General features: G+C 45.2%; 1 protein-coding gene across 16 annotated transcripts in view; it reads right to left on the minus strand.

Annotated features, from left to right (window-relative positions):
- DDX59 (DEAD-box helicase 59) overlaps positions 1-18,348 on the minus strand; it is a 44,683-nt gene that overhangs the window by 12,189 nt on the left and 14,146 nt on the right. For 8 of the 16 annotated variants that reach the window (XR_012490975.1, XR_012490974.1, XR_012490979.1 and 5 more), the window contains exons 1-4: positions 5,660-5,924; positions 3,846-4,669; positions 2,493-2,663; positions 950-1,039 (exon numbers count right to left, since the gene is read on the minus strand). Coding sequence is in view for 9 of the 16 variants with exons in the window: in XM_074317088.1 (XP_074173189.1) it covers positions 950-1,039; positions 2,493-2,663; positions 3,846-4,658 (1,074 nt within the window). In the remaining 7 variants the exon portion in view is untranslated. The other 8 variants (XM_019750895.2, XM_019750893.2, XM_074317089.1 and 5 more) reach the window with 6 other exon arrangements.

An 18,348-nucleotide genomic window follows, 5' to 3' on the forward strand; every position in this document is an offset into this window, starting at 1 on the left:
GCAGAGGGGAGCCTGGGCATCTGGTCAGGGTGGCAGCACGTCTGATGATAAGCAGATGCCGTGAGCCAGCTCCACCAAAAGGCCGCGCCCGCACAGCGCTGACGGAGCAGCGCTCTTCAAAGGGCTGAATATATTACTTCTCACGCTATAGGCCTTTGCAGTCAGCCCCCAGGGCACTTTCCCAATCTCGGCCTCATCCTAGGCCAGTCTGGAAGGTCTCGTGGCAGGTGGAGCAAAGGCTCAAACCTGGGTTCCGTGGGTCCTGGCGACATGTTCCTTCCACACCCTCTGGAACCCCATCGCTCCTTACGGGGCCCACCCTAGGCCGGCCAGGTTGCCCTGGCTTCTGCTCACTGCTGGCTGACACCAGGCCTCTTCTGTGTCACCGCCAGCAGGACCTGTGAATGCAGCTGGGTAGAGCACGCAGAAATGGCGCATGGCGGGCCCGTCCGACCTGGCACGTGGTTTTGTGTCCTCATGCTTATTTGCAGCAGGGTGTCCCCAAAGAATAACCCATTTCCTTCATGTTACTAAGTGAGAAGAAAGGATGAAAATGCCAACACGCTCTTGAAACAGAAAATCACAACCACAGACGCCTAAGTATCATCAGCCACAACCACGTTTCCTGTTCAGTTATTTGCCGCGGATTTGTTTTTGCAGAGAAACGTGGCCAGCATGTTTACACAGCCATCGCGGAGAAGCCAGTGCCCACTGAATCTGTGTTGTCCGTCAGTTAGGAAAAGACAGCTATGGCTTCCTTGCAGTGCTTAGCGGCAGTCGCCCCGGGACGACCTGAAGACCCACCACTGCAGCTCAGAGACCCCTACACGTCTGTCCCTTGGGGAAGGAAGAAAATGCCTGAATACGCAGTGAAATTATATGACTATAACATGCTTTTCGCAAATGACACAAAATTATGTGACTGATGTTTCTGAATACCACTACTTACTTCATCCACTACCACGATTTTCACGCTGCAGAGTTGTACAGAGCTCTGTTTTATGATATCCAGGAGTCTCCCAGGAGTTGCTATGATCACCTGAATAAAAGAGAAAAAGCAAATAAGATTAGATTAACGCCCTCCTTCTGTCCCTCCCTCCCTTCCTCTCTCCCACCTTCCCACACTTACTGAGTGGTTAATATGTACCAGACACTGTGTTAAGGACTCGGAATTCAATGATGAATGTCAGACACATCTGCTCTCATGAAACTCATAATACAAAGGAAGAAACAGATGGAACAAATACATGCTCATGAGCTCAGTCATGTACGCAACAAATGGGGACTCTTTCCAGTCCTCGCCAACATCGAAGCTAAACCCTCTATGAGTCCTGGGAGTGCGCAGGGCGTGGGCAGGCCCAGGCAGAGCGAAGAGCATCCACAACCATGCTGTGCTGACAGGCCACTGAGGGAGGAGGGGAAGGGCCCTGGGCGAGGCTGACACCTCGGCAGGACCGGACCAGAAGGGCCAGCAGGCAGCTGACCGCCACTGGCTCTGTGAACCAGTGCAAATTCCTTAACCTCTCTGGGCCTATTTCATTTTTACATTAAGAGGTTGGGCACCGAGATTTCTAAGGTTGCTTAGTTTTATAATATGCTCGTTGAAGTAGTGATTAAAAATGGGGCTCTTTAGTCAAACAGACCTCGGTAGCATCCCGTAAGGGTGTGAGTCTCTATTCTCTCCTCGATAACATGGGAATGACGATGATTATTGTGAGGGTTAAATGAGGCTGCCTGGCATAGAGCACAGAGAGTTACAAATGACCTAACACATTCAGTTCATTCCAGTTTTCAAGTTCACACCAACCCGACGGTAAGACCACTGAGGCTGGTAAAATTTCAGGGTTCTGAGGGCCGGTAGCCACAGAACTCGAGGGCTCTGTTTCCGTACTGAATTCAGAAATAGCAGCACCTTTTAAACACTGAGTTCACCCTTTCTGTTCCCTTTTCTCCCTCAGCTGGTTTAGGAGACATAAACTTCTCTCTCATTCTCCTAAAGCTCCGCCTTGAACGTTAACACCGGTAACTTCACAAAGTCCGAAGTTAATCGAAATCTCCACCTTCGCCTTGAACAGTCAGGGCCAGCGCTTTAACGCCAGTCACAGCTTTCCTGCGTTTCTACACTACTGTCCCTCAGCCAGTATTTTACTCCAATTAAAAAAAAAAAACCCAGAGATTGTTCATGGTTCCGACTGTGTTATTCAGTCAATGGTTACGATTTTCTTTGTTCGCCACCGCACACCAAGGAAGGGTTAGGGCAGATGTGATGGTTAAAGGAGAGCGCGCATGTGAGGCCATCCAACACTGTCTGGCATACAACAGGCACTCAATACACGTGCTCCTTTTAGTTCCTATATGAAAAACATTACAAAATGACCCTGACGTGGCCAGAATTGAAAGGCCACCTAAAAGCACAGGCAAAATGTCCTCAAGGAGAAAACGCCTCGGCCCCGCATTGCTTTTCACAGGCATTCCGTGGGACTGGTGCTCACCTTCACGTGCTGCTGCTGCAAGCGATGCAGCTGGGGGGGCAGGGGCAAACCCCCCACCAGAAGCGCCGTTTTCATGCGCGGCAGACCTCTCATCAGCTCTTTGGCTTGGCTCTCTATCTGGATGGCTAGTTCTCTGGTTGGGGTCAGAATGATTGCAGATGGAGCGGTGCTCTGCAGACAGAAAAACAAGTGGAACAACACCAGCACTTCTTTCCTGAGGATACGGACGAATCTTCAAAGAGATTCCGGCAGCATTTCCATTTTAACACGTTCCCATCAGCCCACCTGGAAATGAGCCCTCTGGCCTTTCCTGCTCATGGCAGATTTTGCCTCCAAAACCCACCATAAATGGAACCCACATCTTACATAACACGATATACAATGAAAGGTAAAAATCGGGGCCCGAGGAAGGCGTCTGCAACGACCAAAGTGGGAACACGGAAGGTTTGCTCCTAGTCACCGAGACTCGGAGACCTCCAGCCATTCTCCCCGGGTCGCCCTGAAGACCCGGGTCAAGCTGGGTATTCCAAACCCCTGAACCCCTGATCCCCTACTCCTGGCTCTTCTGTACACTCCCTTCCTCCTTCGTCCTGGTAACTTACTTGCATGAACATCCTGCCCTATAGCTGTTTTGGTCCTCCGGTGAATTTCACTGGTCTTGAACACGTGCTTTCTTTTATTTTTTCCTCATATTATCTCCTACTACTCTTTAGCTTTCCCAGTTTGCCTCCTTTATCTTTCCTCTCTTTGCCTACATTGTTCACTCCTTGCCAGACCTCTTACCTCACAAGCATGTAAGTACTCACAGTGTGTTGCGTACGGCGGGGTTTAAATCCCTCGTGAAGATTCTCGTGATCCGTACGTAACGTGTTAAACTAATTGTGTGTGAGAGTGCTCTGTACACTGCAAATGAACAAGTGAGGGAAGGTAGTACTATTTTAAGATGAACCACGGATCACATTTAAGGGTAGACTAGGAAACTACAATAGTGTTCCAACTTTGGTATAAGCCAGTTGTTTTCAAAATATAAGATCCAAGAGGCTAAACTGACATAAAAACACTGTAGCTTATCAGGTCAGCAGGATTACACACTCCCTCCAATTAAAAGCTTACTCCTTTAATAGCAAATTTGTTAGAAAGAAAACATTTTCTAAGAAAAGCAGTTTTTGAGAGCTGCAGTGAAGATCTTTGGTTCGATATAATAACAGAAGAATTCCCTAAACCTACGCTTTTCAGACATACTATTATATCATAAGTGTTCAGTTTCGGTTTGCAACTTTAACATCGGTGAGTGTGAAACTTGGTAAATATCCCACTCGTTTCTGAGACCGATACATTTGCACACTAACTTACCTCGAATAAAGCTCGGACGATAACAGGAAGGAGAAAGGCAGCCGTCTTTCCGGAGCCAGTGTCGGCACTGGCCAGAATGTCCCGTCCCAGGAGGCCCACGGGGGTCATCTGCATTTGGATGGGGGTTGGGACTTCATAGCCACACTCCTTCAAGTTGAGGTTTAAGGCCTCAGGAAAAGCACAATGCTCAAAGTCAATGATAGGCCTGGGGACACCTTGCCCTTGAACTGAAATACCTAGCTGCTGTTTAAGATTCTCCACCTGCTCTTCCTGAAGGCTCGAGATGAATGGGTGCTCTTTGTACACGTAGTGAGCCTCAAACGGGGCCTCGGGCTGAGAGCCAGCTTCCTGCGGATGGCTGCGCCCCGATGTCTCTTCCTTTCCCTTAACCCGCAGAAGGTGTTTCGCTTTGCACTCCAAGCTACACACATCTTCATCTGTCTTATCACAGATGTACTCTCCGTAGCGGCCGCAGACAACACACACAGGCTCCCCAGGCTCTGCCCAGCGCTGTGATTTAGAAAAGGACTTAACAGGCTCTTCAGAGGGGTCGCCGTCCTCGGCGCTCTGCTCAGGTCCCACCACACAGACCTTGGCCACCTGGCCCTCTGGACTGGGGCAGGCGCAGGAGCGTGGTTCCGCGCCAGGCCCGTCTGCTTCTGGGGCCCCTTCTGTAACAACGGGGTCCCCCGGATCACTGCTGCCTTCGTCCAGCGGGCCGTCTCCTGCTTCTGGTTTCATTCTCTTAGCTGCACAACTTCCGCCATCATCATGAGCACCCCTCCTGAGTTTGAGAGATCTTGGAACAAACATCCTTCGATCGTCTGTGGAGGAAATTGTATAATGAGATTCATTTCACCCTCAGTCAAGTTCAAGTATAAAGCACCACATGGTTATCCTGGAGTCGGCCTAGTGGCCCTGGGCTCCGCCTCAAGGAATAGAGAAGAATCAGGGCACTCCCTCCATCAAACTTCTCTTCCATTGACTAATTTCCTCTGCTGAAAACACAAAATCCCTGGCGTGCGTGGTGTGCGTGCTCACACACACACACACACACAGTGAAACACTACACACCGCTTCACACAACCTACTCCTGCTTACTACCTACACTATGAAAATTCAGAAATTCTGGAGTAATTCCGATTATTTTCACAAAAGAAAACAGGAGGAAAACTTCACAGTGGAATCTTTAAAATCCAAACCACAAAGCATAGAAAAACATGCCACCTGGATATAGCAAGTAACACCTAGAGTGCTTATGACGTCCCAGGACCGTGCTCAGGGCTCAGACCTTCGCAGGCTTGTAAAGCTGGGGGGTACCCCCCCCCATAAACAGGGCTGTATTATTGGGCTGCACCATGTATTGCAGCCTCACTTCCACGGGAGGGAACTCGGCCGCCACGTCCGCGCTCACACCAGCCTCACGTGCCAGGAAGCAGGCGCCGTGCAAGCCCGGCCACAGCTGTACCTGTTCACACCAATGTTGGTGCAAAGGGCAGTGGCTGGGAAAGGAGTCTTTTACCCCAACTTTGGGACCATCGAATACACTCATGAACATTTTTCTCAAGGAGAATTCCTGGCACAAGCTGCTCGACTCCACTGCGCCGGACGCATCCCAACAAAAACGCAACGAGGGTCTAGAACGACGGTCCCTACACGTCCGGCTCCGACAACGTCCCGGAGGCCGGACGAGCGGCTCTACGGGGGCAGAAGAGCTGGGAACGCAAAGTCCTCCAAGGGCGAGACGGAGCCAGCTTGGAGGTCCCCACTTGTCGCCGTCGCCCCCCACACCCCCACCCCCCGCGAGCCCGGACCTTCGCTCGGGGGCGCCCCTCACTCCTGCCAGCGGCTCCGCACCCAGGGCGCGTGCGCGTCACGGCGGCCCGGCACCCAGAGCGCGTGCGCGTCACGGCGGCCCGGTACCCAGGGCGCGTGCGTGTCACGGCGCTGCTAGGAGACAGGACGGACGGGCCCATCCTCCCGCCGGAGTCCGGGAGGCCTGAGCCGCCGAACACGCCGCGCGCGCTGCCGCGCGGAGCCGACTCCCCGCCAGGCGACGGGCCGGGCTTCTAGCCGAGAGGCCCACGCCGGATCGGCCTCACCGTGGCTGGAAGGGACGCAGGGTCCGCTTCTCCGGGTTTTGGGAGGAGCCGCGGCGCGCCCTAGAGCGATGGGGAAGGCGGAGCCACCGCGGGAGGCGGAGCTCGGCGGGGGGGCGGGGCCCGGGGGCTCCGCGCTGTCCACGCCCCCTTCCCGGCTCTGGGCTGGAGGGAAGGTTCCCAGCGGCTCTGAGGCTGGGACGCGGTGCAGTGGGGGCGGGGGGAACGGGGGCGGGGGTCCTCTTGGCAGAATTGACGCGAGCGCTTGAGCCCGGACCGTGAAACAGAGTCAGACCGGCCCAAAGGACGGAAGGGGCGGAGCCGGGCCTGGCACACTCACAAAGGGGCAGTTCGAGTGGAGGGGACAGGCACAGGCCCCGGAGGCCTGGACACCCATCCCGCTGTCAGCGGGCAGGATGACTCTAAAATTAAACCGAGTAGTTCCATGTGGCATATAGATATACTGGATGGCATTTCCACCACTGCCACACCCCACGCCGACACCAAGAAGAAAATAACACAGTCCCGGTTCTTGGTCCCTCCCTGCTGGTTGACATTCCTCTGCTGTGCAGCCTCCGGAGCCACTGTTCCCAACAGCTTGTGCGGAAGTGATGCGGCTGGGGAGGGAGCAGAGGTGGATGACTGACATGTTTTCGGGTGTCTTTCGTATTTCAAAATATTTCAGTCTAATATTTGATGCATATGATACATTGAATATATAAATTTTAAAGCACGCTAATAAAGTGATTAACCCCGTATCTGCGCATCTCTTGGATTCTGCTTCTTCCCTCAACCACTATCCTGAATTTTGTTTGTCTCTCCTGCTGTCTTTAATAGTTTTATCATAGTTGGATACATTCCTAAATGATACATTGTTTCATTTATCTTCTTTTTTGAGCTTTGTAAAAATAACATGCATATAGCCTTGTGGGATTTGCTTTTATCATTCAACATTTGTTTCTCTGACTCATCTAAGCTAAGTGTAAGCAGGTAGAACATTGTGGGTTTGTCAAGTAGTTTGTGTATAGTTGTTGATCCATTTTCCTGTGGATGCTTGAGTGTCCCCAGTATTTTGTTATTAGTGGCCAATTTACCATGAACCTAATGAAATTTGAGCAACAGGGCCCCTCCCTCCCATGAGTCTCTTGGCAACGTGTTCACAAGGTCATATATTTTTGTAAACTCTGCAAAAGAAAGCTATTTAAACCATGATGGATTAGGACCACTTTCTGTTCACATTCCTTCATCATTTCTCAAACTGGGTGGTGATGGGCGCAGGCATTTGGGGGCCGAGCCAAGGTGGGTTGAGTTGGGGATGCATTTACTACTTCAAGTCCAGTAGAATGTATCTATGAGGGTTGCAGTCTGTTTACATTAGGCTATTGCTTTTCAACCCAGACTGAAACGGTGCAAGGACAGTTGGCATACCAGGATGTGAACACATCCCACAGCATCCAGCACCGGAAGTGGGTGCATGCTGGGGAAGCAACAGTGAAATGTAGAGAGCTAGAAGTTAGTCTAGAAAAATTCATTAGATGTGTAAAACTGTAAGCAGAAGATCTAGTTCTGACCAACACTTAGGCAATGGAAGTTCTCAGGAATGTATTCATGATTAACGATTACAAATGAACTTGGCATTTTTCTTTCTTGTTGGGAATCACACAAAGTAAAATATACCAGACTCCCTGAGTTTGTAGGTTACAGACCTGTAACAGAAATGCATTGAGTCTGCCTGTATGTGAAGACTTTTTTTTTTACAAATATTAATTTAAAAAATGTTCAATAAACCATGCTAAAAGAAATTTCATCAGTTATTCCAATAATGTCATTTAGAGCAATTTTTTTTCCTTCCAATCCAGAATCCAGACCAAGATCTTTTTTCTTTATTTCTGCAGAATCATTTAATAATTTTTAAGTTTCATGTAATTTTTTCAATCTTTTCTTTTGTAGTTAGCCACTTTGGTGTCTTTAAAAAATCTTTGCCCTGCCAGGGGTTAAGGGGAGGACAGGATGAATAGGCAGAGCTCAGAGGACTTTTAGGGCAGTGAGAATACACTGTGTGACACTGTAACTGTGGGTACGTCGTTATACATCTATCCAAACCCACAGAATGGACGACACCAAGATTGAACCCAAAAGCACACTATGGACTCGGGTGATGATGACGTGTCAATGTAGGTTCATCAGTTGTAGCAAATGTACCATCAGGTGGGGCTGTTGGTAATGGGGGGCTGTGATGTGAGGGGGGCCAGGGGTATGTGGAAAATCTTATACTTTCCACTCAATTTTGCTGTGAAACTGAAACTGCTCTAAAAAATAACGTCTATCAAAGAAAAAAATCCTTGCCTACCCTCAAGTCAGAAAGATATTTCCTAGAATTTGAGGAGAAAGTTTTGCCTTTCACATTGAACTCATTAATCCACGGGGAACTGGTTTTGTCTGGTATGGAGTAGGGACCCATTTCCTGTTTTCCAGATGGCCAGCCAATTGTCTGAATATCCTGTATTAAGGAGACTGCGTGGTCTGCAATGCCATCTCTGGTCATCCATCAAGGTTCCCAAACACACAGGTCTGTTCTGGACTCACCATTTCTTCCAAGTTGTCTATGCCTGTGCCAGTGCCTAAACAACAGTGTCTTCATTACTGTACCTTTGTAAGCTTTGCTGTCCTCTGGAGTTCTTCAGGAGTGTCTAGGCTGTACTCTTAGCCCTTTGCTCTTCCATATACATTTGAGAATCAATTTGTCAGTTTCCACAAAAAAGCGCCAATGTGATTATGGCTATAAATGCATTAATTCTATAGATCAACTTGGGGGGAGATGAGATGTCTACAATACTATCTTCCTGTATGTCTCTAGTTATTCAGGTTTTCTTTAATTATTTCTATAGAATTTTCGAATTTTCTCCAGAGAGGCTTGCCCTTCTTTGGTCAGAATTATTCCTAGATTCATTACAGTTTATATTATTATAAGTGGTTTTAAAAAACTTATGTTTTTGAATTGCCTGCTGGTTTCTAAAAATGAAATTAATTTTCACATATTGATATTATAATCACCTTGTTAAATGGTCTTTATATTTCTAATGTATAGATTATTTTTCATTTTCTATTTAGAGAGACACATCTTAAGTAATAACAATTTTGTTTTTCCTTTTATTTCTCTTATCTCACTATGCTGGCTACAATCTCCATTCCAGTGTTGAATAAATGTAATGACAACAGACATTCTTGTCAAGTTCCTGACTTTAAAATACGTTAATTCACATGTTTCCTCATTATGAACAATGTGTGTTGCAGGTTTTTCAAATACCCTTTATTAAATTAAGAGAGTTCTCTTTCACTCTGGATTTGCTAAAGGTTTCATCACGAATGAGTATTGGATTTTATCAAATGCTTTCTCTCTCTCTCTCTTTTTTTTTTCCCACTTTGTGAGACCAACAAAAGGCTTTCCTCCCCTAATCTATTAAAATGAAGAATAATATTTTTAACTAAAAATATATTTGTATTTATATTTTTTACATATACATTTATTGCATTGTGGCCAGAGAATAAATATGATGTTGACTCTTCAAAGTTTCCTGAGACTTGCTGTCTGAGCTAGTCTGTGGTCAGTTTTTATAAATGTTCCAACACAGAACAGAATGTTTATTTCATCAATAGATAGACGGTGCAGTGATACATTCAAATAAATCCAGCTTGGTGGTTCACACTTTCTACATTTCACATGTGCTAATCTGTATGCCTCTCACACATTAGTAGATAAACCAGCTGAATCATCCCTCATGACAGTGGTGGGTCGGTCCATTTCACCTGTAGTCCCAGAAATTTTAGTTTTGTGTATCTGGGGGCCATTTCATTTTAGAATCAATACTTGTAAAGCAAAGTGAGCATTAATATGTCATAGAACCTTAGATTTGAATGCAGTCACCAAAGTTCAACCATAACCCCTGTCAGTCTCCATACCCACGCGGAAGGCACTGTGTGACAGCAAGCAGCCTGCCACATCACCAAGTGACTTATGGAATGCTTTTAGAGGCAGCGAGCTTCCCGCCTTACCGGGCAGCCCGGTTCTTCACTGGAGACCTCTGCTTGATTGTAATTACCCTTCATTAGGCTCGCTAGAAGGCCAGGCATTATGCAAAGCATTTCACAAACACTGTTATGTTTAATTCTCAGTACAACCTTGATTTTATCCCCATTGTACTAGTGAAGCAACTGGCCCAAGGTCACACGGAGCCTAGTGGAAGAGCAGGAAGTAAGCGCAGGTCTGCCTCCTAAACCCACTCGATTATGCTGTCAAGTTCTTCTTTATGTTAGGTCCACAACCGTGTCCTTTTAATGTTCCATCAAGGGACCTGATCCTGACCACCATTTTCAGTGTTCCAAGCATTCCCAATCCTTTGGAAACCTCCTAAATAACTCAGGCTAATATGTGTTCCAACTGTCATCAGTTTTCTCATAGAAGCTTTGGACCTTGCCATTCACGTTCTCACCTTCGGACAACTAATTGGTCTTTACACGTGTCATGCCTCCTTCTTCATGTGCAGTCTCGTGAGTTCCAACTCATTCCTGCACGTGCATTAGGCATGCTGCATGGAGCCTCGTGCTTCTCATCAAGCCCTGCGTCTTTTGGGGTTACTAAGTCTAACCTCAGAATCACGCAGCTCTCACAAGTGCCTCTACCCCTTGAATTCAGAGCTCAGATTTGGATTTCCAATTAGGTCTTCATCAGAGCACAGTCTAGTTAACCTAAACTGCAAATTCTGTTTTCTTCACAAACGTCTTCACCGACATGGTCTGATGATGGTCCTTGAATGGTGGGGCCTTGGGAAGCCTTACTGTACTCATTCCCATGGAAACCACACATGGCATTAGTAATACATTCCTGTTATGCATGATGCTTTATGGCAGGGAGGGGCAGGGAAATGTCCAGGGTGACTCACTCAGACAAGAGATGTGGAATGCATACATCCTACATGACCATTCCAGGAGTTTGCCTTAAGCCATGTCTCAGAGCAGGAAATGCTGCAATAATGTGAGCTGACCTGTAAGTTATTCTCATGTGCTGTTGAGACATGTACAGAAATAATAATGCCTATCATTCTTCATCCCAGGGAACCTCAGCTTCACACCCATTAATTTATACCCACCGCTTACTCTTTGAATATGTGAGGCTTGGAAAACCTGCATAAATTCCCATCACAGTGAAGACCAGAAAGCACAGGGTGACAGAGTTTGGCTGCCTCCCATTTTTTTCTTTTCTTGCATCATCAAACCAGAGCACAACTAGGACCCCCTACTTTCTTCCTTTGATACCTTTACCTGATAAGTATTATGACAAAGTCTTCAAACTCCAAAAATTGAATTATTTACTCATTCAACAGATTTATGTGCTCTACCATGTAGCAGGCTGGGAATATAATGAGGAACAGGAAAAACACAGTGTCTGCCCGCACCCAAGCTTCCAGGTGTGGAGGGGAGACGTTACACAGTGGGTGCTATACTCAGGGAAGTACAGATGTCATAGAAATGCATGGGGTGGACACATAAACCAGATGCGGGCTCAGGGAAATCTTCCCAGAGGAAATGATATCGGAACTGAGATCCGAAAGCTGAACAGGAATTGGGACAATTAAAACAGGAAAGAGAAGAGGAGGGAAAGGCCCTACATGAGCGTAGGGCATATCCTAGGAACTGAAAGGAGTCAGGTATTAGTCTACTTAGGTCAAGTTATGCTGCTGTAACAGGTGATCCCACAATCTCAGTGGCCTATAAAACAAAGGTTTGTTTCTCGTTCACACAGCAATGTAGAGAGAAGATTGTAGGGGGTGCTATAAAATGACTATAATGCTATAACGAGGTAGGAAGCTGAGGCAGTAATTCAGGCTAGAGCAGATGGTGGCCTGAGTTGAGGCAGTGGCAGTGGGGAGACAGAGAAGTGGACAGAATCGAGAGACACGTAGAAATTAGAGTTAACAGCTCTTCCTGATCGATTGAACATGGATCGTGAAAGAGCAGGAGTTATGGGTGACACTCACATTCAATATACACTGTGTAGCTTCATACTAACCACAAAACAACATGGAGATAAAAGCTTTTCAAGTGATGACTTTAACACAATAGCGTGATAAATATTTTATTGCTGATAATCTTAGAAATGTCTTCCTACATCATAGAATTTATGATCTCAGTAATCAATATTATTCTTTCGGTCCAACCTCCTGGCACGGATATATTCATGGAAGTACATCGTTCTCGACAGTGAAGCTGCCAGGATGTCAAATTAGGAGATGCCTTGTTAAGACCAGGTCTAGTTTACAGCTCTATGTTTCTCCTAAAAATGAGACTTACAAAGATGTCATGGACAGTTAGGAAAAATAGATGAATACTGAGCTACAGAGTCTACTTTCATAAACCTTAGCAAAGTGAGGCACATACGGGGTTCACTAGATTCAACCTCGCAGAAGACACCATATGAGAGCTAAGATCGTTAGGACATTTAGAAACCTGATGCCAATATGGCATTTTCCAGAGGAAATTGAAACTGGATCCCTACCTCATGCCTTACACATAAATTAACTCCAAATGGACAGACTCAAATGTAAGAGCTAAAGTTTTAAAACTCTTAGAAGAAGACATAGGAATAATCTTCCTGGCCTTGGGTTAGGCAGAACCTTCTAGATATAACACCCAAGGCACAAGCATCAAAAGACAAAATAGAGAAATTTAAAACTTTGGTGCTAGAAATCATGCCATCAAGAAAATGAAGACAACCCACAGAACGCGAGAAAAGATTTGGAATTCATATCTGATAAGGTTATCCAGAATAAAGAACTCTTACAACTCAACAACGAAAAGAAAAATCACCCAATTTTTAAAAGGGCAAAGGATCTGAATAGACATTTCTCCAAAGAAGACATACAAATAGCCAACAAACACATGCCAAGGTGCTCAACATCACTAGTCATCAGGGAAATGCAAATCAAAACCACCATGAGATACTACCTCACACCAACTAGGATGGACATTTTAAAAAAAAGAGAGAGAGATACAATAACAAGCGCTGACAGGATGGGAGAAACTGGAACCTCCATACATGCTGATCGAAATGATAAATAGCCATGTTGGAAAACAGTCACAGAATTACCATATGACCCAGAAATTCCACTCCTAGATCTCAAGAGAGAGAACTGAAAACAGATGTTCAAACAAAAACTTGTACGTATTTATAGAAGTGTTATTTATGATAGGGAGTAGAAACAACGTAGTGTTCATCACAAATAGATAAACTAAATGTGGTCCATCCACACAATGGAATATTATTCAGCGATCAAAGCTTAAGTACTGATACACGCTACAACATGCAACTTGAAAACATTAAGTTTAGTGAAAGAGGTCAGTCACAAAAGACCACATATTGTGATTCCACTTATGATATATGAAATGTCCAAAGCAGGCAAATCTGTGGAGACAGTATTAGTGGTTGTCTAGGGCTGAGTGGGGGAAGGGGTAGGAAAAATGGGGAGTGACTGCCAATGGGTTTCTTTCTGAGGTGATGAAATGTTCTAAAATTACATTGTTGTGATGGTTATACAACCCAGTAAACATACTGAAAAACATTGAATTGTACACTTGGACTGGGTTAATTGTATTGTAGGTGGATCTCAATAAAACTTTTAAATAAAGATTTTAAAGGTGCTATTTCTGAACGGTGGACTTATGTTGATTTTTAAAAAAAAACTTTATTGGGGAATATTGGGGAACTGTGTTTTTGCAGGACCCATCAGTCATTGTCCTTCAATCTAGTTGTGGAGGGCGCAGCTCACTGGCCCATGTGGGAATCAAACCGGCAACCCTGTTATTCAGAGCTCGAGCTCCAACCAGCTGAGCCATCTGGCTGCCCCTATGTTGATTTTTATCTTTTTGTTCATCTATGTCTTCCACAGTGAACAAGTGTTTCTAGTTGTAAGAGAAAAGAAACAATGTTATTGGTTTAAATCCTGTATTTCAACAAGATAACTTCTTCGAATTAAGTGCAGAGCTCTCTGGGTTTAAGACCATTAAGTTAAATAATTGTCCCTATTATAAGAAAATGCTCCGTATCCCTGGCCATTTCCTGCATCTCCTATTGTTCTCTACTGTAAAATAGAGGAAGTTTTTTTTTTTTTTTTCCCTTCAAATAATAAAATCTGTGGGTGGTTCTACTTTTTTCATTTTCTGTGGTGATTCATTTCAGGCTGAATGCCTTTCCGTTTTCGATTTTTCATTGTCTGCGGCCTTGCCGGAACCTTCTGCACTTTAGAAATCTTAATTTGGGTGGAAATACATTCAGTGCGGTTTCACAAATTGAGTTTAATACTTTCATCCACTTCAGCCGACGGTGTTCTTGCTCCATCCCTCAGCCCATGACCAGGTACCATTTGGTTATAATCCCTTAACAATGATAAATGGAAGCAACAAGGGATACCTGCTGCAAAAAAAAATATCTTAAATTTCAATTTGACAATATAATAATATACTGTGGGAATGAAAATGATCGTGTTGGATTATAAATTGTCTGAAACATTATATAAAAGTATTACAAAGAACTGGGGATTTTCTCTTTATTATAGCATACGTTAATATGCTATAATAATTACTTTATTGCAGGTGGGTGGATTAATCAGTATTGGATTAATTTGGTGTAAGGAAATTAAGGTTTCTATATGTAGGCAAGTATCAATTTGTATGTCTATAATTTCTTAATGTGAGGGGGAAAACCTATACATTTAGCCTCAGAAGTATTTTGAGTAGAGAGAAATGGTAGTATTTTTCTTTTAGGAGCCAAATTGTAATTCTAAAAATGTATAAATAAAATGAATGGAAAAATTGCATCTTTCCTGTACAGACTGTAGCTGCATGTAACCATTAGTTATAGAGATATTCTGGCTAAGTGAAGCAGGCATAATGGAATTAAAATATCACTGTGCTGCGACCTCTGATGAAATAATGGGCAAAAACCAGCAATGGCTGCTAAAAGCACTGGGTGAAAAACTGACAGAGTATATGGGTCACCCTGGCAATGCTTGAATCCATCAATTCATCTTAGCAACACAGAAAGCGGCAACCAGAGGTTTTGTGCCTCTTGATGGAAGTACACAAAGCCACTTACAAATAAACCATATATTCACGCCCCCACCCAAAATCGAACCTAAATCCAATTGAGCCTCTAGATGTATCAATGTACGGAAAATGTAAGAGACAGGAGTCTTTTAAACACCATCACTCGGATGCAATTAGCAAAACTCAGACTGTGGGGAAACTTACAGGAAAAAACGATAAACACGTTTCAAGGCAAAGAAAGTGAGAATGAAACAAAGGAGGGACACACAGTTTATAAGAGACATATAAACTAAATGTCATATGTGACCCTTACTTGGTTCTTGACTTAAACTCATTGTAAAAATTTCAAGAGCTGCCAAGAAGAGTCTCCCTACAAACGGCAAAACCAAGATCACAAATCCCACCTACTCTCACTGACTTTTGTTGGCATAAATCCTATAATTAAAGGGTGTACCTTTTAGTTAAACCTTCCTGTCTGGAGTTGAACACTCTGAAAAGTCAGCACTTTAAACCTCATCAATCACTGATTCTCAGACTGAACTGAGTTTATGAGTTCATTTCCCAAGGGTAGGTGTCAGCGAAGGACCCAAAGCTGGAAGATGATTTTTTAAAAAGTCCTCGGAAAAGGGGAGATAATACAAAGAAAGAGGAAACCCAGAAATCAAAAATCACCTACTTTGAGAATTTACTGAGACCCCTGGTCTTTACACACTTGATGTTTCAGAGTTAATTCCAGATGGCATGCCAGTAGAGGGGACAGTGGGACACTTGGCAAAAGTGATGCCATTTTGGGTCTTTGTTTGTTTTGTCTTCGGAATGGTGTTTTTTTTTTGGTTTTTTGTTTTTCCTGTTTTAATATGAATGACGGATAGTTTAGAAGACCCAATATTTCCAACCAAACAATGAAGCCGTTTTGTGCAATTTTGACTCCAAAGCAACAAGACAACCTCCTAGCCTCCCAGCTCCATATGCGCCAGGGTCGCTTTTCAAATTCATGTGAATCTTGAAATCCAACCAGGGTTGGAAAGGCAGACGTCCCTTTCCAACAACCCTCATAAATAACCATCCCTCTCTGTTGAAACACCTGCAATAACAGGGCATCGCAGCCATGTTCCCTTCGTGGCCAGGTGTGTTTGTGGTGACGTTTTCTTGTTGTTGCACAAGGGACAGGGCCGCCCCATCTCCCATGACAGCAAATTCATTCTTAAAGACAAGCTTTCTCATCTCCAGTCAGTGATTCCCACCTGGAGTCCAGGGAGTGCAAAGGGCAGAAGGAAGGGAAGGCCGCCTGCTGGGCAACGCCGGCCCCTGGGAATGGGGAAGGCTAGAAGTTTGGAACAGCGGTGGGCGTTTCCTTAATGCCGTGATGCCTACTGAGGTGAAAAAGTTATTTCCATGGTGAAAAAGAGAACGCAGGCTCAAATCTTTTCAAAATTGTTTCTATCTTAAGTCTTTTCTTCCCCTGGTTAAATATTTCTTGCTCTTTGAAATATTGGTAACATATATTTATATATTTAATATATAAATATGTTTAATGTATAATACATATTTAATATAGTATATAATGAGGTATATATTGAATACTAAATGAATATATAACGTTGTATATCATATTTAAAATATATATATTAATATAAAAGAGTAGCCTAACCCACCTTTCCTTTTAGGACGTGGCATGGAAATTGCATCCAGCATTTCTACTAAAATCTCATTGGTTAGAACTTGGCTGCAAGGCCCCACCCACTGATAAAGGAACTGTCTGCTGGGCAGCCAGGTGCCCCCTTCCTCTGGAGGCAGCGCGAATGCCTCATCTTCACCACAGTAACTCTCAACAGCAGCTCCGCACCACACGTCATGATAACGTGTCCGAAACTAAGAGTTCCACTGAGACACCCACAGACACGGGGTGGACACGTGTTCTTGGCCGCCCAACATCCGTTCACTCCACTTCCAGCGCCAGCTCTGGCTGCTTTTTGGGAATCCACACTTCCTGTCACCCCTCGGGGCTCTGCGTGTGTGCTCCGCTCCTGAATCCAGGGTTGGCTTGTGACCTAGCCTCGCCACTCCCTCGACAACGTGGGACTCAGGGACAGGCACGTGACTCCATTCAGCTGCTAGGAAAGCAGACTCTCCTTGAATTCTGCAGACATCTTGCCGCGTGGAGCAGGACAACGAAACCTTTTGTCGTTGGTTTTTAGCCGAGCGTCCAGCCATGTCCGACGTCTGCTCTACGCTGGGGCTTCTCAGGCACAAGGTCCATTAAATTCTTTTCTCCCTTTTTGTTTTGTTTTTTCCTGACACTGGTTTGTGCTAGGTTTTCTGGAACTTGCAAGACAAGAAAATCCTAACGGATCTAAATCTCCAAAATGTAAAATTACACAAGAAGGAATTAACACCATTTTCCATGACCCAGGAAAGCATCTGACTAGCTGACAGATGTAAACGAGTGCCCTAGTACAGATTGCAAGGACCCGCAAAGCGTCACTGTGGGCACCGCATCCCAGAACGGACGCAGTTCACAGGCCCCAGGCGGCTTCCTCACGTATCATCAGGTCACGATATTACCCGGGATTTCATTGCTCAGACCCTGGTCGTTATCAAGTCTTCAGCCTGAAGTCATCCTGGGATGAGGCGGGAGCATCAATATATATAAAAGGACATCCAGCAATTTCTTTCTCTGTCTAGTAGCTTCTTTTCGAGGAAGCCAAACTCTCCTTTTCCACAGACCCCGTCTCCCATTGCTTCTTAAAAGGCACCAAGAACCCTTCTTCTTACCACTTACAGGCAATCAATATTTCTGAGAAGAATGTCTTCCAAGTCCCTTAAGAAGAGTCTCCCGAAGAGAATATTGAAGGATGCTTTTAGGGATCTCTGTGTTGTTCTAACAGGGTCAGCATGAGAAACATTCCTACACCGTGTCATCTGTTTGGAAAAGGCCCCTTCACTCAGGGGAGCGATGCTGGTGTACAGTGAAGCCAGATGCTCTCGGTGCGCCAGAGAAAAGGTCAGCGGCTGAGGGGGCGGGGGTCTTCCCACACGCGTCCTGGACGGAGCGACTGCGCCAGAATTCTCCTAGAAGCCAGGCATTTACCTCATTTTAAAGACTGGCAAAGGAAGGCATTCCATTCCTTGTCAGTAAGCCATGTCAGGACCATAACAAGCCTCACAAGAATTTAATCAACTAAGGTTTATCCAAATCCTCTGGCCCCAGGGTCTCCTGTTCTCGGTGGAACCAGAAAGCTGCTGACGAGTGCCATCAGAGTGACAGTGCTTCATAGGTTTGGACACTGTCATGAAAAGCTCTT

Source organism: Rhinolophus sinicus, linkage group LG12 (assembly GCF_036562045.2).
Source record: "Rhinolophus sinicus isolate RSC01 linkage group LG12, ASM3656204v1, whole genome shotgun sequence".
Classification (NCBI taxonomy): Eukaryota; Metazoa; Chordata; class Mammalia; order Chiroptera; family Rhinolophidae; genus Rhinolophus; species Rhinolophus sinicus.